This window comes from Haliotis asinina, chromosome 4 (assembly GCF_037392515.1).
Source record: "Haliotis asinina isolate JCU_RB_2024 chromosome 4, JCU_Hal_asi_v2, whole genome shotgun sequence".
Lineage (NCBI taxonomy): Eukaryota > Metazoa > Mollusca > Gastropoda > Lepetellida > Haliotidae > Haliotis > Haliotis asinina.
This window is the reverse complement of record NC_090283.1, coordinates 9,154,095-9,173,798: the sequence shown is the minus strand read 5'-3', so window position 1 is coordinate 9,173,798 and position 19,704 is coordinate 9,154,095. Positions and strand designations below refer to the sequence as shown.

The 19,704-nt window shown below is 42.9% G+C and overlaps 1 protein-coding gene across 1 annotated transcript in view; it reads right to left on the bottom strand.

Annotated features, from left to right (window-relative positions):
- Positions 1–3,185: 3,185 nt before the first annotated feature.
- LOC137280742 (uncharacterized) overlaps positions 3,186–19,704 on the bottom strand; it is a 36,353-nt gene continuing 19,834 nt past the window's right edge. The window contains exons 11-12 of the mRNA XM_067811962.1: positions 5,713–5,893; positions 3,186–4,372 (exon numbers count right to left, since the gene is read on the bottom strand). Of these exons, the coding sequence (XP_067668063.1) occupies positions 4,263–4,372; positions 5,713–5,893 (291 nt within the window). The 3' untranslated portion in view covers positions 3,186–4,262. The remainder of the gene's footprint in view (positions 4,373–5,712; positions 5,894–19,704) is intronic.

The window sequence follows — 19,704 nt, the reverse complement described above, 5'->3', positions numbered from 1 at the left end:
CCCTTTACAGAACAACCCCATCGAAACTCTCAGCATCTCCTGTTACCAAAACCAGCTAAATATCTCCAGAAGGTATCTCCAAGGAGAATGGCAGACAATCCAAATGCTGAAAAGTCGAATCATGGTTGCCATCGAAGAGGAGGATTCTGGGTGATTCCAAGAAGCCGCTAAACCAGACATTGGTGTGGTAGCCTGTGGTTGTCGACACAATCACAACAACCATTATGTGAAGACTGTGTTATAATCAGTGTGTTTGCCATCCTGACTTCGCGTGTATTCTCCTTAGATTCCATGTAAATTGTTTAAAACTTTCATTTTAAGTCTTGTCTTTGTTTTTTTTTGACAGAATAACCATTTTATTAAGCTGAAATATGTTGTCACAGTTTTCCATGCATACACCACGGCGTTTGGAAAATGCTTTCTAAAATCTCATATGTATGTATATGCTCTATAGCCGTTCATTACACCAACAAAACGTCTTGTATACGCTACGTTTCTTCACTACATCTTCAGTATGTCATGGCCTTGTCTTCTCCCCTGCGGAGTGTTAAGTACTCCGTGAAATACTGAGGGTGACATCAAATCGTGAGGGTTGAGGAGAAACAATCAGTTACAGAAACAACACTGAGAAGAGTGCCAACTTACAAATGACACAGATAACATGAACTTACTGTTTCCAGTGTGTTTTTCCTTAGCAGCCATTGCTGTTTGTAACGTTGAGAATCTACTGTCCAGAGGAATGTGTACTGGGAAAGTCACTTTAAAGCCACTGTTCACTTGGAAGAAACCCGACATCAGCAGTACGAGAAGAAACGTCAAGATCATAGTAATCAACAAACGCCGGCACCGACCTACTGTGAGGGTAGTCACAACCTCAATAGGGCCTCTTGCACTCCGAGGCAATCAGTTTATAGGTGTGTTATATATAGTGTTCTCCATTACACTCCTTTTGGAGCACTGGATTGGTTCTGCGCATATCATTTGAGGAACTGGCCTGTCAAGATATAGCAATGACGTGAATTGTTGCCCATGTGTATTTCTGGTACCACAGTTAAAGCCTCTCACCTACGAGTATATGTAGCCTTGCAAAACCTGTCATGGCATCATGTGTTTTGACACAATACACAATCACCTCCAAAGCGGACTCCACCAGTCAGCACGTACACAACCGTGACAGGAGGCACTGGATCAGATTAGCTACGGACATCACAGCAAGCAGTGCCCGCGGTCAGTCTGTCTCGTAACGTCCGAAACGTTGTCCGCAAACCAGGTCACTAACCTTCCAATAAGTATATTCCATTGTGGGACTGAATAACACTACAGCCATGAGTTTATGAATCACTACCAAATAGTGATGAGTGAGTTAGTTTTACGCCGCACTCGGCATTATTCTAGTCATATGGAGGCGGCATTTAAATAATTCAATCTACACTGGACAATCCGGTGATCAGCAGCATGAGCATATATCTGTGCAACAGGGAACCAATGATATGTGTCAACCATGTCAGCGAACCCGTTAGTCGCCCTGTTTGACAAGCATTGGTTACTGAAGGCCATCACTGACTCGGACCTGCATGATGACAGCAGGTAATAGCATACAGGAGAATTTAATATAACATTATGTTTCTGTTGCCGATGTTAAACCTGACCTCTAAAAGTTTCAAAATCTCAGTACACGTGTTTGGCTGCTCCGTGACAAAAGCGTTAAGCAGGGAATAGCCCTTTAGCTCTTAATGATTGGACTGAGAAAAACTTACTCTGGGATTGTGTTATTGGTTTGGCAGAAACTCGTCCGATAAGACCCTCGTTTGTTTGAGGCTGATGAAGTGATGAAAACAGTGTATAAATGTTTGATACGCAAGCGTAAATTCGTTATAATCTTTACATGTTTCAATCCTGATATTGCACACTTTGATCTACTGAAATAGTGCTGGCGTCATAGCAGGTGATTTAACTGTATACAATGATATCATTGATTTCTTATACCCTGATCTTGATGATTATCGATCCAGGTGAGTGATTCAAAAAGAAGTAATAGTGTATACAGACACCTGATCCATATTCAATCTTCTTAAATGTTTACAAAGGAAGATATTTTTCACAGAAAATGGGCCGTTTTCTTTAAGCTCTTGTTTTCGAACATATTTCCACGTCGCCCCTGTTAAAAGATAGTGATGACTCAAGATGCAGCGGTTTTGACACAGTGTTTTCATAACAACTGATCACTTCCGGAGACAAACAAAAGAAAAATTGCCACCTAAAAATTCAAGATGGCGACCATTGTTCAAGATGGCAGCATTGAATATGAAGAAATGGTGCATTTCGCAATAAAATCGTAGAGACCTGTTCTATTTGAACGATCTTGGTGCCAAATCAAATAGTTTTGACCATGATTCTGTCGTAACTGTTGCATAAGTTCTCACGTTGTCCAAAACTCCATTTATACTTATAGTCATGAATACTGCTGAGTGCGGAGTAAAACTAATCGTACTTTATCACAGCGACATCTAGATCTAGAGTCACTGAACTGTCGTTGATAATAAGATGTTAACCCCAGATGTAAATAGACATTGTCTGGCAGTCATCCAAAATGAGATGTGTTAACGTCAGTTCTTATTATCACACATGGCGAGTCCATGTGGTAACGTCCTACCAAGTAGGGCACATTTTTATTACTTAACCTGACACTCGGGTGGCATTCGTTGTTAATACCATTGTCATGGCCCATTTTGTCTAAAACGTTGAGTGGATGTGCCATCGCACATTACAGTAATTGCATATGACTTTCACTATGAAAGCCTTCGTATTTTGTATATGAAATGGTCATACCTGAGAAAATTTTGATCTTTTCATATTGTTTTATTTGTTATTATGACACATGCAAATTTCTGGATTCTCGAGTGACGAGACATGGTCTGATTTCTGTTTGGATTGTGACCACAAGTTTTCCATATTCTGAACAAATATTTTGGAAAAAAATATGAGTCTACATTTCAGCCTTATTCGTCCTTGGCCTCAAATTACTGTCACATTTTCCTCTCAATATGAATTTGACAAGCTGGTTCGCATTGTAATTAGGTCGTCATCACGCGAACATAATTTCATTTTGACAATATAAACCGTTTGTCATTGACAACATGATTATTTTCTATTGCATATAATTATACATAACACAATACCGCAAGCATTGTCGAGTACGCTTTGTACTTAACATGTCCTTTAATGAAATATATAATTACACGTGTTCTGTTTATTCACATCATGTACATGTACTCTGTCTCAAAGAGAACTGGAAAAGGAATTTCTAGAAATGTGCACATGTTATGAACCCTAGCGCCATCAGGTGGAACGAAAACAAGAACAATAAAAAGTAGTAGACAGGAAAGCAACGCCCCATCCTGACTCTTGATAGTCTAATATATGAAACACCTTGGGTATGAAAAACAATGTTCAATCATGATAGTTTTCATGTGCAAGTACAAGAAGTTTGTTAAGCGGAAAAATATAATATTGAGTAGAACACAGGGCGTCCTGGAAACTGATCATCACGTTTTATATCAAAGTTGGCCTGTAAACAATCTAAGACGTATGAAGACGCACATAATTCACCATGAATCGTCATTTTATGAAATCATCTATGCAAGACGGATGATGTAATCCCCTCTGTAAAGAGCCTGGTTGGGAGGGTTTGTTCCCCATAACCAAGAACATTACCACTGTTGACATCCTGCGAAGCTGGTTTCCAGCTTCGTTTAAGAATGCCAAAATAACCCGTACCTTCAACAAACACCACAGTTCAATCTTCCAACTTCCGGAATATTAGCTAAGCACAAATGAATTTTGCCCAAAGTGAAGTACAGAATCCATTCGAGTAAATTACAATGTGACATTTTCGAACAGATCGTTACTATTGTGTTGTATCCATATAAATAAAACACTACTACACGTTTCATCTAGAAAGTTCTCTCAGCAAGTATCAAAATGAATTAACACAGGAACACTACTGCCAATGTAATATGATATTTTGCGGAGTTGACAAACATGTTCCCTACACACAAGAATAATGCAACATTCATTTGTAAGGATAATTATTGTGTAAATAAACAGTTCGCCTCGTACGTCAATTGTTTACTTCTACTGAAACAACAACCACTCTTCTGTATACTGTAAGAACTATCTGTCCTTTCATCGTCACCGAAACATCTTCCTCATCTAACGAATGTTCTACGTACTGGTCACATGGTCAAAAGTGTGATAACCTTCTAGACAGGACATCCACAGTGAGGATTTTTCTTCATCTTCAGCTGGTATTTTCGATCAAATTCCTCACTCTGTGCCACCGTGAACCAGTTCTTCCAGTCGTCAATTTGACCTGTAAATTGTTATTGTTATAAGTTCAGTTCCTTGTTTCAGCAGATGAATTTGCTGTGTAAGAATGTCCGTTGTATACTGAACCTCTTTACCTAAATGTTATACTAGAGGAAAAATCGTGTGGATTACAAAAATAGCTGTACCATGACAAAAATGCGCATTTCACAAAAGACGCATATCGATAATATGATTAGATCCATCCCATTTCACTGATTTGCCCATAAGAACTTTAAAAAACGGGAGACAAATGAGACTGATTCAGTTGTTTCACTTCAGCACTTCCCAATATATCTGAGATCGAGCAACATTCCGACAGATCTAGCCACTGGTGCTTTTACCAAGATTTCAAGGAGCAGGAGGTTACATCAGCCAGTAAAGCTTTCAAAACGCTTTATGGTCGACACGTGGAGGACATTTCGAAAGTTGATGCATCAGTGACAAAAATATCGTCCAAAGCAATTCCCTATTTTGACTTGTACTATGCGTTCTCAAAATATTTCAGGCGGGCAAAGAAATTTGTACATGTTTATGACGGATGCCATTGGAAGGGCAGGATACGATTATCTATTCGCGAATACTTGGTGCTGTCATTATTTCATATCGATTCGTGAGCACATGCTCTGCCACTCTATGGTTTGGTCGCAATCGGCGGTTTGTCTGACTCAGTCTCGGTTTGTTTATGATCATCATCATCGGACCCGTGAGGATCCGAGTTAAAATACATCTTCAGCAACCCATTCATTGTATCTTTCTTTTGATCGCTCAATACGTTATTGAAAATTTCAGACTTGTCTGTGTTGTAATTTGCTGGTTCTGAAGGGTTTTTTTAGACCTTTTCTCACAGCAAATTATTAACCATAACAAACTTGGGGGCTCGCCTGATCTGTTAAGAGCACGACCCATGAAGGTCCAGAGTAGAATAGCTCTTCAGCAACCCCTGCTTGCCATAAAAGGTGACTCTGCTTGTCGTAAGAGGCGACTAACGGGATAGGGTGGTCAGGCTCGCTGACTTGTTTGACACATGTCATTTGTTCCCAGATGCGCAGATCGATGCTCATGTTGTTGATCATTAGATTGTCTGGTCCAGACTCGATTATTTACAGACCGCCACCATATAGCCGGAATATTGCTGAGTGTGGGGTAAACAAAACTCACTCATTTACATCATCATCTTTAACGGTTCGTGTAAACTCATCGCCATATGGACACACTTACGAGTAAGAAAATCAGTTTACTCATCGGTTACTGATCCTGTCCCAAAACTAGAAACATCAATTTTTACAACGCAGCTGTCATTATGTTGTATGGTTGTGTTGTATAGTAGATGTCTGTAACACTTACCTTTTCTGAAATATCCACTTGATCCTTCTTGCCAGGGGTTGTGGTAGGTCTGGTCTTTGGTCTTCTCACACACATTTTTCAGATTTTTAAAGGAACAAGCTTCGGCTATCTCCTGGTACTTCCCTTCAGGGAGAGGGCGATTGAGATATTCAGCCATTCTTCTTATTTGGGCCACACTGTCCTTAAATGGATCACATAAACGCAAAGCGCACATCTAAAGTAAAATCCGACTGACAGCAATGTCCGGTTTACATAACAACAAAGATGAATATCGATTATGTCCATCATATATTATACATTCCTTTACTCTCCGTGTCTTGATATTTTCTGACATATCCTGGACGCATATTTTGTTAACACGTGGATTCCCAACTGCCCAACTACCGAACTCGTTGGAACTTGGATGGTGTTTTTCCCTTTTCATTCTAACTTTTGGTTGTATCGCTGTTTTCAAAACGGTCTAAATTCATATAATTTTTCTGGTTTACTATGAAACGATCGCTTTGCATTCTTCCTCCTAAATCTTTTTTTCATGACATGTGAATAATTAAGATGGTAAAACGTCTGTTAGTTGTGAATATATTGCCTTAAGTAATGATTAGTTGGGAATATATAGCCTTGAGTAATGATTAGTTGTGAATATATAGAATTAAGTCATGATTAGTTGTGAATATGTAGCCTCAAAAATGAACACCTATGTGGAGGGTCATAGTATCATTTCCCGCTGTAAGCAGATAGATAACTAGATAAAGTCATGTGTGACGTTATACCGACATTGCCGACATCGAAAATACCAACATTGCGTATGGACCCAGCAACCTACTGCTCTCAACGGAATACAACCACACCTTACATTAAAGACACAGCATTATACTGTTCCCAATGTTATACATTAACGCCTCACGTCATGGACACATCATTGTACTGTTCCCAGTGTTATACTTTCACACTTCACGTTATAGACACAGCATTGTACTTTTAGAGATGTTATACATTAACGCCTCACGTTATAGACACAGAATTGTACTCTTCCCGATGCTAGACATTCACGCCTCACGTTATAGACACAGCATTGTAGTGTTCTCGATGCTAGACATTCACGCCTCACGTTATAGACACAGAATTGTACTCTTCCCGATGCTAGACATTCACGCCTCACGTTATAGACACAGCATTGTAGTGTTCTCGATGCCAGACATTCACGCCTAACGTTATAGACACAGCACTGTACTGTTCCCGATGCTAGACATGAACGCCTCACGTTATAGACACAGCATTGTAGTGTTCTCGATGCCAGACATTCACGCCTCACGTTATAGTCACAGCATTGTACTCTTCCCGATGCTAGGCATTCACGCCTCACGTTATAGACACAGCATTGTACTCTTCCCGATGCCAGACATTCACGCCTCACGTTATAGACACAGCATTGTACTCTTCCCGATGCTAGACATTCACGCCCCACGTTATAGACACAGCATTGTACTCTTCCCGATGCTAGACATTCACGCCCCACGTTATAGACACATCATTGTAGTGTTCTCGATGCTAGACATTCACACCTCACGTTATAGACACAGCATTGTACTCTTACCGATGCTAGACATTCACGCCACACCTTATAGACACAGCATTGTACTTTTCCCGATGCTAGACATTCACGCCCCACCTTATAGACACATCATTGTACTCTTCCCGATGCTAGACATTCACGCCTCACGTTATAGACACAGCATTGTACTTTTCCCGATGCTAGACATTAACGCCTCACGTTATAGAAAAAGCATTGTACTTTTAGAGATGCTAGACATAAACGCCTAACGTTATAGACACAGAATTGTACTCTTCCCGATGCTAGACATTCACGCCTCACGTTATAGACACAGCATTGTACTCTTCCCGATGCTAGACATTCACGCCTAACGTTATAGACACAGCATTGTAGTGTTCTCGATGCTAGACATTCACGCCTAACGCGATAGACACAGCACTGTACTGTTCCCGATGCTAGACATTAACGCCTCACGTTATAGACACAGCATTGTAGTGTTCTCGATGCCAGACATTCACGCCTAACGTTATAGTCACAGCATTGTACTCTTCCCGATGCTAGGCATTCACGCCTCACGTTATAGACACAGCATTGTACTCTTCCCGATGCCAGACATTCACGCCTCACGTTATAGACACAGCATTGTACTCTTCCCGATGCTAGACATTCACGCCCCACGTTATAGACACAGCATTGTACTCTTCCCGATGCTAGACATTCACGCCCCACGTTATAGACACATCATTGTAGTGTTCTCGATGCTAGACATTCACACCTCACGTTATAGACACATCATTGTACTCTTACCGATGCTAGACATTCACGCCACACCTTATAGACACAGCATTGTACTTTTCCCGATGCTAGACATTCACGCCCCACCTTATAGACACATCATTGTACTCTTCCCGATGCTAGACATTCACGCCTCACGTTATAGACACAGCATTGTACTTTTCCCGATGCTAGACATTAACGCCTCACGTTATAGAAAAAGCATTGTACTTTTAGAGATGCTAGACATAAACGCCTAACGTTATAGACACAGAATTGTACTCTTCCCGATGCTAGACATTCACGCCTCACGTTATAGACACAGCATTGTACTCTTCCCGATGCTAGACATTCACGCCTCACGTTATAGACACAGCATTGTAGTGTTCTCGATGCTAGACATTCACGCCTCACGTTATAGACACAGCATTGTACTCTTCCCGATGCTAGACATTCACGCCTAACGTTATAGACACAGCATTGTACTCTTCCCGATGCTAGACATTCACGCCCCACGTTATAGACACAGCATTGTAGTGTTCTCGATGCTAGACATTCACGCCTCACGTTATAGACACAGCATTGTACTCTTCCCGATGCTAGACATTCACGCCCCACGTTATAGACACATCATTGTAGTGTTCTCGATGCTAGACATTCACGCCTAACGTTATAGACACAGAATCGTACTCTTCCCGATGCTAGACATTAACGCCTCACGTTATAGACACAGCATTGTACTCCTCCCGATGCTAGACATTCACACCCCACGTTACAGACACAGCATTGTAGTGTTCTCGATGCTAGACATTCACGCCTCACGTTATAGACACAGCATTGTAGTGTTCTCGATGCTAGACATTCACGCCTAACGTTATAGACACAGCAATGTACTCTTCCCGATGCTAGACATTTACGCCTCACGTTATAGAAAAAGCATTGTACTCTTCCCGATGCTGTACATTTATGCCTCACGTTATACACACAGCATTGTACTGTTCCCGATGCTAGACATTAACGCCTCACGTTATAGACACAGCACTGTACTCTTCCCGATGCTAGACATTCACACCTCACGTTATAGACACAGCATTGTAGTGTTCTCGATGCTAGACATTCACGCCTCACGTTATAGACACAGCATTGTAGTGTTCTCGATGCTAGACATTCACGCCAAACGTTATAGACACAGCATTGTAATCTTCCCGATGCTAGACATTCACGCCTCACGTTATAGACACAGCATTGTACTCTCCCCGATGCTGTACATTTATGCCTCACGTTATAGACACAGCATTGTAGTGTTCTCGATGCTAGACATTCACGCCTAACGTTATAGACACAGCATTGTACTCTTCCCGATGCTAAACATTCACGCCTCACGTTATAGACACAGCATTGTAGTGTTCTCGATGCTAGACATTCACGCCTCACGTTATAGACACAGCATTGTACTCTTCCCGATGCTAGACATTCACGCCTAACGTTATAGACACAGCATTGTAGTGATCTCGATGCTAGACATTCACGCTTAACGTTATAGACACACCATTGTACTGTTCCCGATGCTAGACATTCACGCCTCACGTTATAGACACAGCATTGTACTCTTCCCGATGCTAGACATTCACGCCCCACGTTATAGACACAGCATTGTAGTGATCTCGATGCTAGACATTCACGCCTAACGTTCTAGACACAGCATTGTACTGTTCCCGATGCTAGACATTCACACCTAACGTTATAGACACAGCATTGTAGTGTTCTCGATGCTAGACATTCACGCCTCACGTTATAGACACAGCATTGCACTCTTCCCGATGCTAGACATTCACGCCCTACCTTATAGACACAGAATTGTACTCTTCCCGATGCTAGACATTCACGCCTCACGTTATAGACACAGCATTGTAGTGTTCTCGATGCTAGACATTAACGCCTCACGCTATAGACACAGCATTGTAGTGTTCCCGATGCTGTACATTTATGCCCCACGTTATAGACACAGCATTGTAGTTTTCCCGATGTTAGACATGAACGCCTCACGCTATAGACACAGCATTGTAGTGTTCCCGATGCTGTACATTTATGTCTCACGTTATAGACACAGCATTGTACTCTTCCCGATGCTAGACATCAACGCCTCACGTTATAGACACAGCATTGTACTCTTCCCGATGCTAGACATTCACGCCTCACGTTATAGACACAGCATTGCACTCTTCCCGATGGTAGACATTCACGCCCCACCTTATAGACACAGAATTGTACTCTTCCCGATTCTAGACATTCACGCCTCACGTTATAGACACAGCATTGTAGTGTTCTCGATGCTAGACATTAACGCCTCACGCTATAGACACAGCATTGTAGTGTTCCCGATGCTGTACATTTATGCCCCACGTTATAGACACAGCATTGTAGTTTTCCCGATGTTAGACATTAACGCCTCACGCTATAGACACAGCATTGTAGTGTTCCCGATGCTGTACATTTATGTCTCACGTTATAGACACAGCATTGTACTCTTCCCGATGCTAGACATCAACGCCTCACGTTATAGACACAGCACTGTACTGTTCCCGATGCTAGACATTCACGCCTCACGTTATAGACACAGCATTGTAGTGTTCTCGATGCCAGACATTCACGCCTCACGTTATAGACACAGCATTGTACTTTTCCCGATGCTAGACATTCACGCCTCACGTTATAGAAAAAGCATTGTACTTTTAGAGATGATAGACATAAACGCCTAACGTTATAGACACAGAATTGTACTCTTTCCGATGCTAGACATTCACGCCTCACGTTATAGACACAGCATTGTACTCTTCCCGATGCTAGACATTCACGCCTAACGTTATAGACACAGCATTGTAGTGTTCTCGATGCTAGACATTCACGCCTCACGTTATAGACACAGCATTGTACTCTTACCGATGCTAGACATTCACGCCTAACGTTATAGACACAGCATTGTACTCTTCCCGATGCTAAACATTAACGCCTCACGTTATAGACACAGCATTGTAGTGTTCTCGATGCTAGACATTCACGCCTCACGTTATAGACACAGCATTGTAGTGTTCTCGATGCTAGACATTCACGCCTAACGTTATAGACACAGCATTGTACTCTTCCCGATGCTAGACATTCACACCTCACGTTATAGACACAGCATTGTAGTGTTCTCGATGCTAGACATTCACGCCTCACGTTATAGACACAGCATTGTACTCTTCCCGATGCTAGACATTCACGCCTCACGTTATAGACACAGCATTGTACTCTTCCCGATGCTAAACATTAACGCCTCACGTTATAGACACAGCATTGTAGTGTTCTCGATGCTAGACATTCACGCCCCACGTTATAGACACAGCATTGTACTCTTCCCGATGCTAGACATTCACGCCCCACGTTATAGACACATCATTGTAATCTTCCCGATGCTAGACATTAACGCCTCACGTTATGGACACAGCATTGTACTCTTCCCGATGCTAGACATTCACGCCCCACGTTATAGACACAGCATTGTAGTGTTCTCGATGCTAGACATTCACGCCTAACGTTATAGACACAGCATTGTACTGTTCCCGATGCTAGACATTCACGCCTAACGTTATAGACACAGCATTGTACTCTTCCCGATGCTAGACATTCACGCCCCACGTTATAGACACAGCATTGTAGTGTTCTCGATGCTAGACATTCACGCCTCACGTTATAGACACAGCATTGTAGTGTTCTCGATGCTAGACATTCACGCCTAACGTTATAGACACAGCATTGTACTCTTCCCGATGCTAGATATTCACACCTCACGTTATAGACACAGCATTGTAGTGTTCTCGATGCTAGACATTCACTCCTCACGTTATAGACACAGCACTGTAGTGTTCTCGATGCTAGACATTCACGCCTCACGTTATAGACACAGCATTGTACTCTTCCCGATGCTAGACATTCACGCCTAACGTTATAGACACAGCATTGTACTCTTCCCGATGCTAGACATTAACGCCTCACGTTATAGACACAGCATTGTAGTGTTCCCGATGCTGTACATTTATGCCTCACGTTATAGACACAGCATTGTACTGTTCCCGATGCTAGACATTAACGCCTTACGTTATAGACACAGCATTGTAGTGTTCTCGATGCTAGACATTTATGCCTCACGTTATAGACACAGCATTGTACTGTTCCCGATGCTAGACATTAACGCCTCATGTTATAGACACAGCATTGTAGTGTTCTCGATGCTAGACATTCACGCCTAACGTTATAGACACAGCATTGTACTCTTCCCGATGCTAAACATTCACGCCTCACGTTATAGACACAGCATTGTAGTGTTCTCGATGCTAGACATTCACGCATCACGTTATAGACACAGCATTGAACTCTTCCCGATGCTAGACATTCACGCCCCACGTTATAGACACAGCATTGTAGTGATCTCGATGCTAGACATTGACGCTTAACGTTATAGACACAACATTGTACTGTTCCCGATGCTAGACATTCACGCCTCACGTTATAGACACAGCATTGTAGTGTTCTCGATGCTAGACATTCACGCCTCACGTTATAGACACAGCATTGTACTTTTCCCGATACTAGACATTAACGCCTCACGTTATAGAAAAAGCATTGTACTTTAAGAGATGCTAGACATTAACGTCTAACGTTATAGACACAGAACTGTACTCTTCCCGATGCTAGACATTCACACCTAACGTTATAGACACAGCATTGTAGTGTTCTCGATGCTAGACATTCACGCCTCACGTTGTAGACACAGCATTGTAGTGTTCTCGATGCTAGACATTCACGCCTCACGTTATAGACCCAGCATTGTACTCTTCCCGATGCTAGACATTCACGCCTCACGTTATAGACACAGCATTGTACTTTTCCCGATGCTAGACATTAACGCCTCACGTTATAGAAAAAGCATTGTACTTTTAGAGATGCTAGACATAAACGCCTAACGTTATAGACACAGAATTGTACTCTTCCCGATGCTAGACATTCACGCCTCACGTTATAGACACAGCATTGTACTCTTCCCGATGCTAGACATTCACGCCTCACGTTATAGACACAGCATTGTAGTGTTCCCGATGCTAGACATTCACGCCTCACGTTATAGACACAGCATTGTACTCATCCCGATGCCAGATATTCACGCCTCACGTTACAGACACAGCATTGTAGTGTTCCCCATTTTACACATTAATGTCCCACGTTATAGACACAGCATTGTACTTTTCCCGATGCTAGACATTCACGCCCCACGTTATAGACACAGCATTGTAGTGTTCCCCATTTTACACATTAATGTCCCACGTTCTAGACACAGCATTGTACTGTTCCCTATGCTAGACATTAACGCCTCACGTTATAGACACAGAATTGTACTCTTCCCGATGCTAGACATTCACGCCTAACGTTATAGACACAGAATTGTACTCTTCCCGATGCTAGACATTCACGCCCCACGTTGTAGACACAGCATTGTAGTGTTCCCCATTTTACACATTAATGTCCCACGTTATAGACACAGCATTGTACTGTTCCCTATGCTAGACATTAACGCCTAACGTTATAGACACAGAATTGTACTCTTCCCGATGCTAGACATTAACGCCTAACGTTATAGACACAGAATTGTACTCTTCCCGATGCTACACATTAACGCCTAACGTTATAGACACAGAATTGTACTCTTCCCGATGCTAGACACTCACGCCTAACGTTATAGACACAGCATTGTAGTGTTCTCGATGCTAGACATTCACGCCCCACCTTATAGACACAGCATTGTACTCTTCCCGATGCTAGACATTCACGCCCCACCTTATAGACACAGCATTGTACTCTTCCCGATGCCAGACATTCACGCCTCACGTTATAGACACAGCATTGTACTCTTCCCGATGCTAGACATTCACGCCCCACGTTATAGACACAGCATTGTACTCTTCCCGATGCTAGACATTCACGCCCCACGTTATAGACACATCATTGTAGTGTTCTCGATGCTAGACATTCACACCTCACGTTATAGACACATCATTGTACTCTTACCGATGCTAGACATTCACGCCACACCTTATAGACACAGCATTGTACTGTTCCCGATGCTAGACATTCACGCCCCACCTTATAGACACATCATTGTACTCTTCCCGATGCTAGACATTCACGCCTCACGTTATAGACACAGCATTGTACTTTTCCCGATGCTAGACATTAACGCCTCACGTTATAGAAAAAGCATTGTACTTTTAGAGATGCTAGACATAAACGCCTAACGTTATAGACACAGAATTGTACTCTTCCCGATGCTAGACATTCACGCCTCACGTTATAGACACAGCATTGTACTCTTCCCGATGCTAGACATTCACGCCTCACGTTATAGACACAGCATTGTAGTGTTCTCGATGCTAGACATTCACGCCTCACGTTATAGACACAGCATTGTACTCTTCCCGATGCTAGACATTCACGCCTAACGTTATAGACACAGCATTGTACTCTTCCCGATGCTAGACATTCACGCCCCACGTTATAGACACAGCATTGTAGTGTTCTCGATGCTAGACATTAACGCCTCACGTTATAGACACAGCATTGTACTCTTCCCGATGCTAGACATTCACGCCCCACGTTATAGACACATCATTGTAGTGTTCTCGATGCTAGACATTCACGCCTAACGTTATAGACACAGAATCGCACTCTTCCCGATGCTAGACATTAACGCCTCACGTTATAGACACAGCATTGTACTCTTCCCGATGCTAGACATTCACACCCCACGTTACAGACACAGCATTGTAGTGTTCTCGATGCTAGACATTCACGCCTCACGTTATAGACACAGCATTGTAGTGTTCTCGATGCTAGACATTCACGCCTAACGTTATAGACACAGCAATGTACTCTTCCCGATGCTAGACATTTACGCCTCACGTTATAGACACAGCATTGTACTCTTCCCGATGCTGTACATTTATGCCTCACGTTATACACACAGCATTGTACTGTTCCCGATGCTAGACATTAACGCCTCACGTTATAGACACAGCACTGTACTCTTCCCGATGCTAGACATTCACACCTCACGTTATAGACACAGCATTGTAGTGTTCTCGATGCTAGACATTCACGCCTCACGTTATAGACACAGCATTGTAGTGTTCTCGATGCTAGACATTCACGCCAAACGTTATAGACACAGCATTGTAATCTTCCCGATGCTAGACATTCACGCCTCACGTTATAGACACAGCATTGTACTCTCCCCGATGCTGTACATTTATGCCTCACGTTATAGACACAGCATTGTAGTGTTCTCGATGCTAGACATTCACGCCTAACGTTATAGACACAGCATTGTACTCTTCCCGATGCTAAACATTCACGCCTCACGTTATAGACACAGCATTGTAGTGTTCTCGATGCTAGACATTCACGCCTCACGTTATAGACACAGCATTGTACTCTTCCCGATGCTAGACATTCACGCCTAACGTTATAGACACAGCATTGTAGTGATCTCGATGCTAGACATTCACGCTTGACGTTATAGACACACCATTGTACTGTTCCCGATGCTAGACATTCACGCCTCACGTTATAGACACAGCATTGTACTCTTCCCGATGCTAGACATTCACGCCCCACGTTATAGACACAGCATTGTAGTGATCTCGATGCTAGACATTCACGCCTAACGTTCTAGACACAGCATTGTACTGTTCCCGATGCTAGACATTCACACCTAACGTTATAGACACAGCATTGTAGTGTTCTCGATGCTAGACATTCACGCCTCACGTTATAGACACAGCATTGCACTCTTCCCGATGCTAGACATTCACGCCCTACCTTATAGACACAGAATTGTACTCTTCCCGATGCTAGACATTCACGCCTCACGTTATAGACACAGCATTGTAGTGTTCTCGATGCTAGACATTAACGCCTCACGCTATAGACACAGCATTGTAGTGTTCCCGATGCTGTACATTTATGCCCCACGTTATAGACACAGCATTGTAGTTTTCCCGATGTTAGACATGAACGCCTCACGCTATAGACACAGCATTGTAGTGTTCCCGATGCTGTACATTTATGTCTCACGTTATAGACACAGCATTGTACTCTTCCCGATGCTAGACATCAACGCCTCACGTTATAGACACAGCATTGTACTCTTCCCGATGCTAGACATTCACGCCTCACGTTATAGACACAGCATTGCACTCTTCCCGATGGTAGACATTCACGCCCCACCTTATAGACACAGAATTGTACTCTTCCCGATGCTAGACATTCACGCCTCACGTTATAGACACAGCATTGTAGTGTTCTCGATGCTAGACATTAACGCCTCACGCTATAGACACAGCATTGTAGTGTTCCCGATGCTGTACATTTATGCCCCACGTTATAGACACAGCATTGTAGTTTTCCCGATGTTAGACATTAACGCCTCACGCTATAGACACAGCATTGTAGTGTTCCCGATGCTGTACATTTATGTCTCACGTTATAGACACAGCATTGTACTCTTCCCGATGCTAGACATCAACGCCTCACGTTATAGACACAGCACTGTACTGTTCCCGATGCTAGACATTCACGCCTCACGTTATAGACACAGCATTGTAGTGTTCTCGATGCCAGACATTCACGCCTCACGTTATAGACACAGCATTGTACTTTTCCCGATGCTAGACATTCACGCCTCACGTTATAGAAAAAGCATTGTACTTTTAGAGATGCTAGACATAAACGCCTAACGTTATAGACACAGAATTGTACTCTTCCCGATGCTAGACATTCACGCCTCACGTTATAGACACAGCATTGTACTCTTCCCGATGCTAGATATTCACGCCTAACGTTATAGACACAGCATTGTAGTGTTCTCGATGCTAGACATTCACGCCTCACGTCATAGACACAGCATTGTACTCTTACCGATGCTAGACATTCACGCCTAACGTTATAGACACAGCATTGTACTCTTCCCGATGCTAAACATTAACGCCTCACGTTATAGACACAGCATTGTAGTGTTCTCGATGCTAGACATTCACGCCTCACGTTATAGACACAGCATTGTAGTGTTCTCGATGCTAGACATTCACGCCTAACGTTATAGACACAGCATTGTACTCTTCCCGATGCTAGACATTCACACCTCACGTTATAGACACAGCATTGTAGTGTTCTCGATGCTAGACATTCACGCCTCACGTTATAGACACAGCATTGTACTCTTCCCGATGCTAGACATTCACGCCTAACGTTATAGACACAGCATTGTACTCTTCCCGATGCTAAACATTAACGCCTCACGTTATAGACACAGCATTGTAGTGTTCTCGATGCTAGACATTCACGCCCCACGTTATAGACACAGCATTGTACTCTTCCCGATGCTAGACATTCACGCCCCACGTTATAGACACATCATTGTAATCTTCCCGATGCTAGACATTAACGCCTCACGTTATAGACACAGCATTGTACTCTTCCCGATGCTAGACATTCACGCCCCACGTTATAGACACAGCATTGTAGTGTTCTCGATGCTAGACATTCACGCCTAACGTTATAGACACAGCATTGTACTGTTCCCGATGCTAGACATTCACGCCTAACGTTATAGACACAGCATTGTACTCTTCCCGATGCTAGACATTCACGCCTAACGTTATAGACACAGCATTGTAGTGTTCTCGATGCTAGACATTCACGCCTCACGTTATAGACACAGCATTGTAGTGTTCTCGATGCTAGACATTCACGCCTAACGTTATAGACACAGCATTGTACTCTTCCCGATGCTAGATATTCACACCTCACGTTATAGACACAGCATTGTAGTGTTCTCGATGCTAGACATTCACGCCTCACGTTATAGACACAGCACTGTAGTGTTCTCGATGCTAGACATTCACGCCTCACGTTATAGACACAGCATTGTACTCTTCCCGATGCTAGACATTCACGCCTAACGTTGTAGACACAGCATTGTACTCTTCCCGATGCTAGACATTAACGCCTCACGTTATAGACACAGCATTGTAGTGTTCCCGATGCTGTACATTTATGCCTCACGTTATAGACACAGCATTGTACTGTTCCCGATGCTAGACATTAACGCCTTACGTTATAGACACAGCATTGTAGTGTTCTCGATGCTAGACATTTATGCCTCACGTTATAGACACAGCATTGTACTGTTCCCGATGCTAGACATTAACGCCTCACGTTATAGACACAGCATTGTAGTGTTCTCGATGCTAGACATTCACGCCTAACGTTATAGACACAGCATTGTACTCTTCCCGATGCTAAACATTCACGCCTCACGTTATAGACACAGCATTGTAGTGTTCTCGATGCTAGACATTCACGCATCACGTTATAGACACAGCATTGAACTCTTCCCGATGCTAGACATTCACGCCCCACGTTATAGACACAGCATTGTAGTGATCTCGATGCTAGACATTGACGCTTAACGTTATAGACACAACATTGTACTGTTCCCAAAGCTAGACATTCACGCCTCACGTTATAGACACAGCATTGTAGTGTTCTCGATGCTAGACATTCACGCCTCACGTTATAGACACAGCATTGTACTTTTCCCGATGCTAGACATTAACGCCTCACGTTATAGAAAAAGCATTGTACTTTAAGAGATGCTAGACATTAACGTCTAACGTTATAGACACAGAACTGTACTCTTCCCGATGCTAGACATTCACACCTAACGTTATAGACACAGCATTGTAGTGTTCTCGATGCTAGACATTCACGCCTCACGTTGTAGACACAGCATTGTAGTGTTCTCGATGCTAGACATTCACGCCTCACGTTATAGACCCAGCATTGTACTCTTCCCGATGCTAGACATTCACGCCTCACGTTATAGACACAGCATTGTAGTGTTCTCGATGCTAGACATTAACGCCTAACGTTATAGTCACAGCATTGTACTCTTCCCGATGCTAGACATTCACGCCTCACGTCATAGACACAGCCTTGTAGTGTTCCCCATTTTACACATTAATGTCCCACGTTATAGACACAGCATTGTAGTGTTCTCGATGCTAGACATTCACGCCTAACGTTAAAGACACAGAATTGTACTCTTCCCGATGCTAGACATTCACGCCCCACGTTATGGACACAGCATTGTACTCATCCCGATGCCAGACATTCACGCCTCACGTTACAGACACAGCATTGTAGTGTTCCCCATTTTACACATTAATGTCCCACGTTATAGACACAGCATTGTACTTTTCCCGATGCTAGACATTCACGCCCCACGTTATAGACACAGCATTGTAGTGTTCCCCATTTTACACATTAATGTCCCACGTTCTAGACACAGCATTGTACTGTTCCCTATGCTAGACATTAACGCCTCACGTTATAGACACAGAATTGTACTCTTCCCGATGCTAGACATTCACGCCTAACGTTATAGACACAGAATTGTACTCTTCCCGATGCTAGACATTCACGCCCCACGTTGTAGACACAGCATTGTAGTGTTCCCCATTTTACACATTAATGTCCCACGTTATAGACACAGCATTGTACTGTTCCCTATG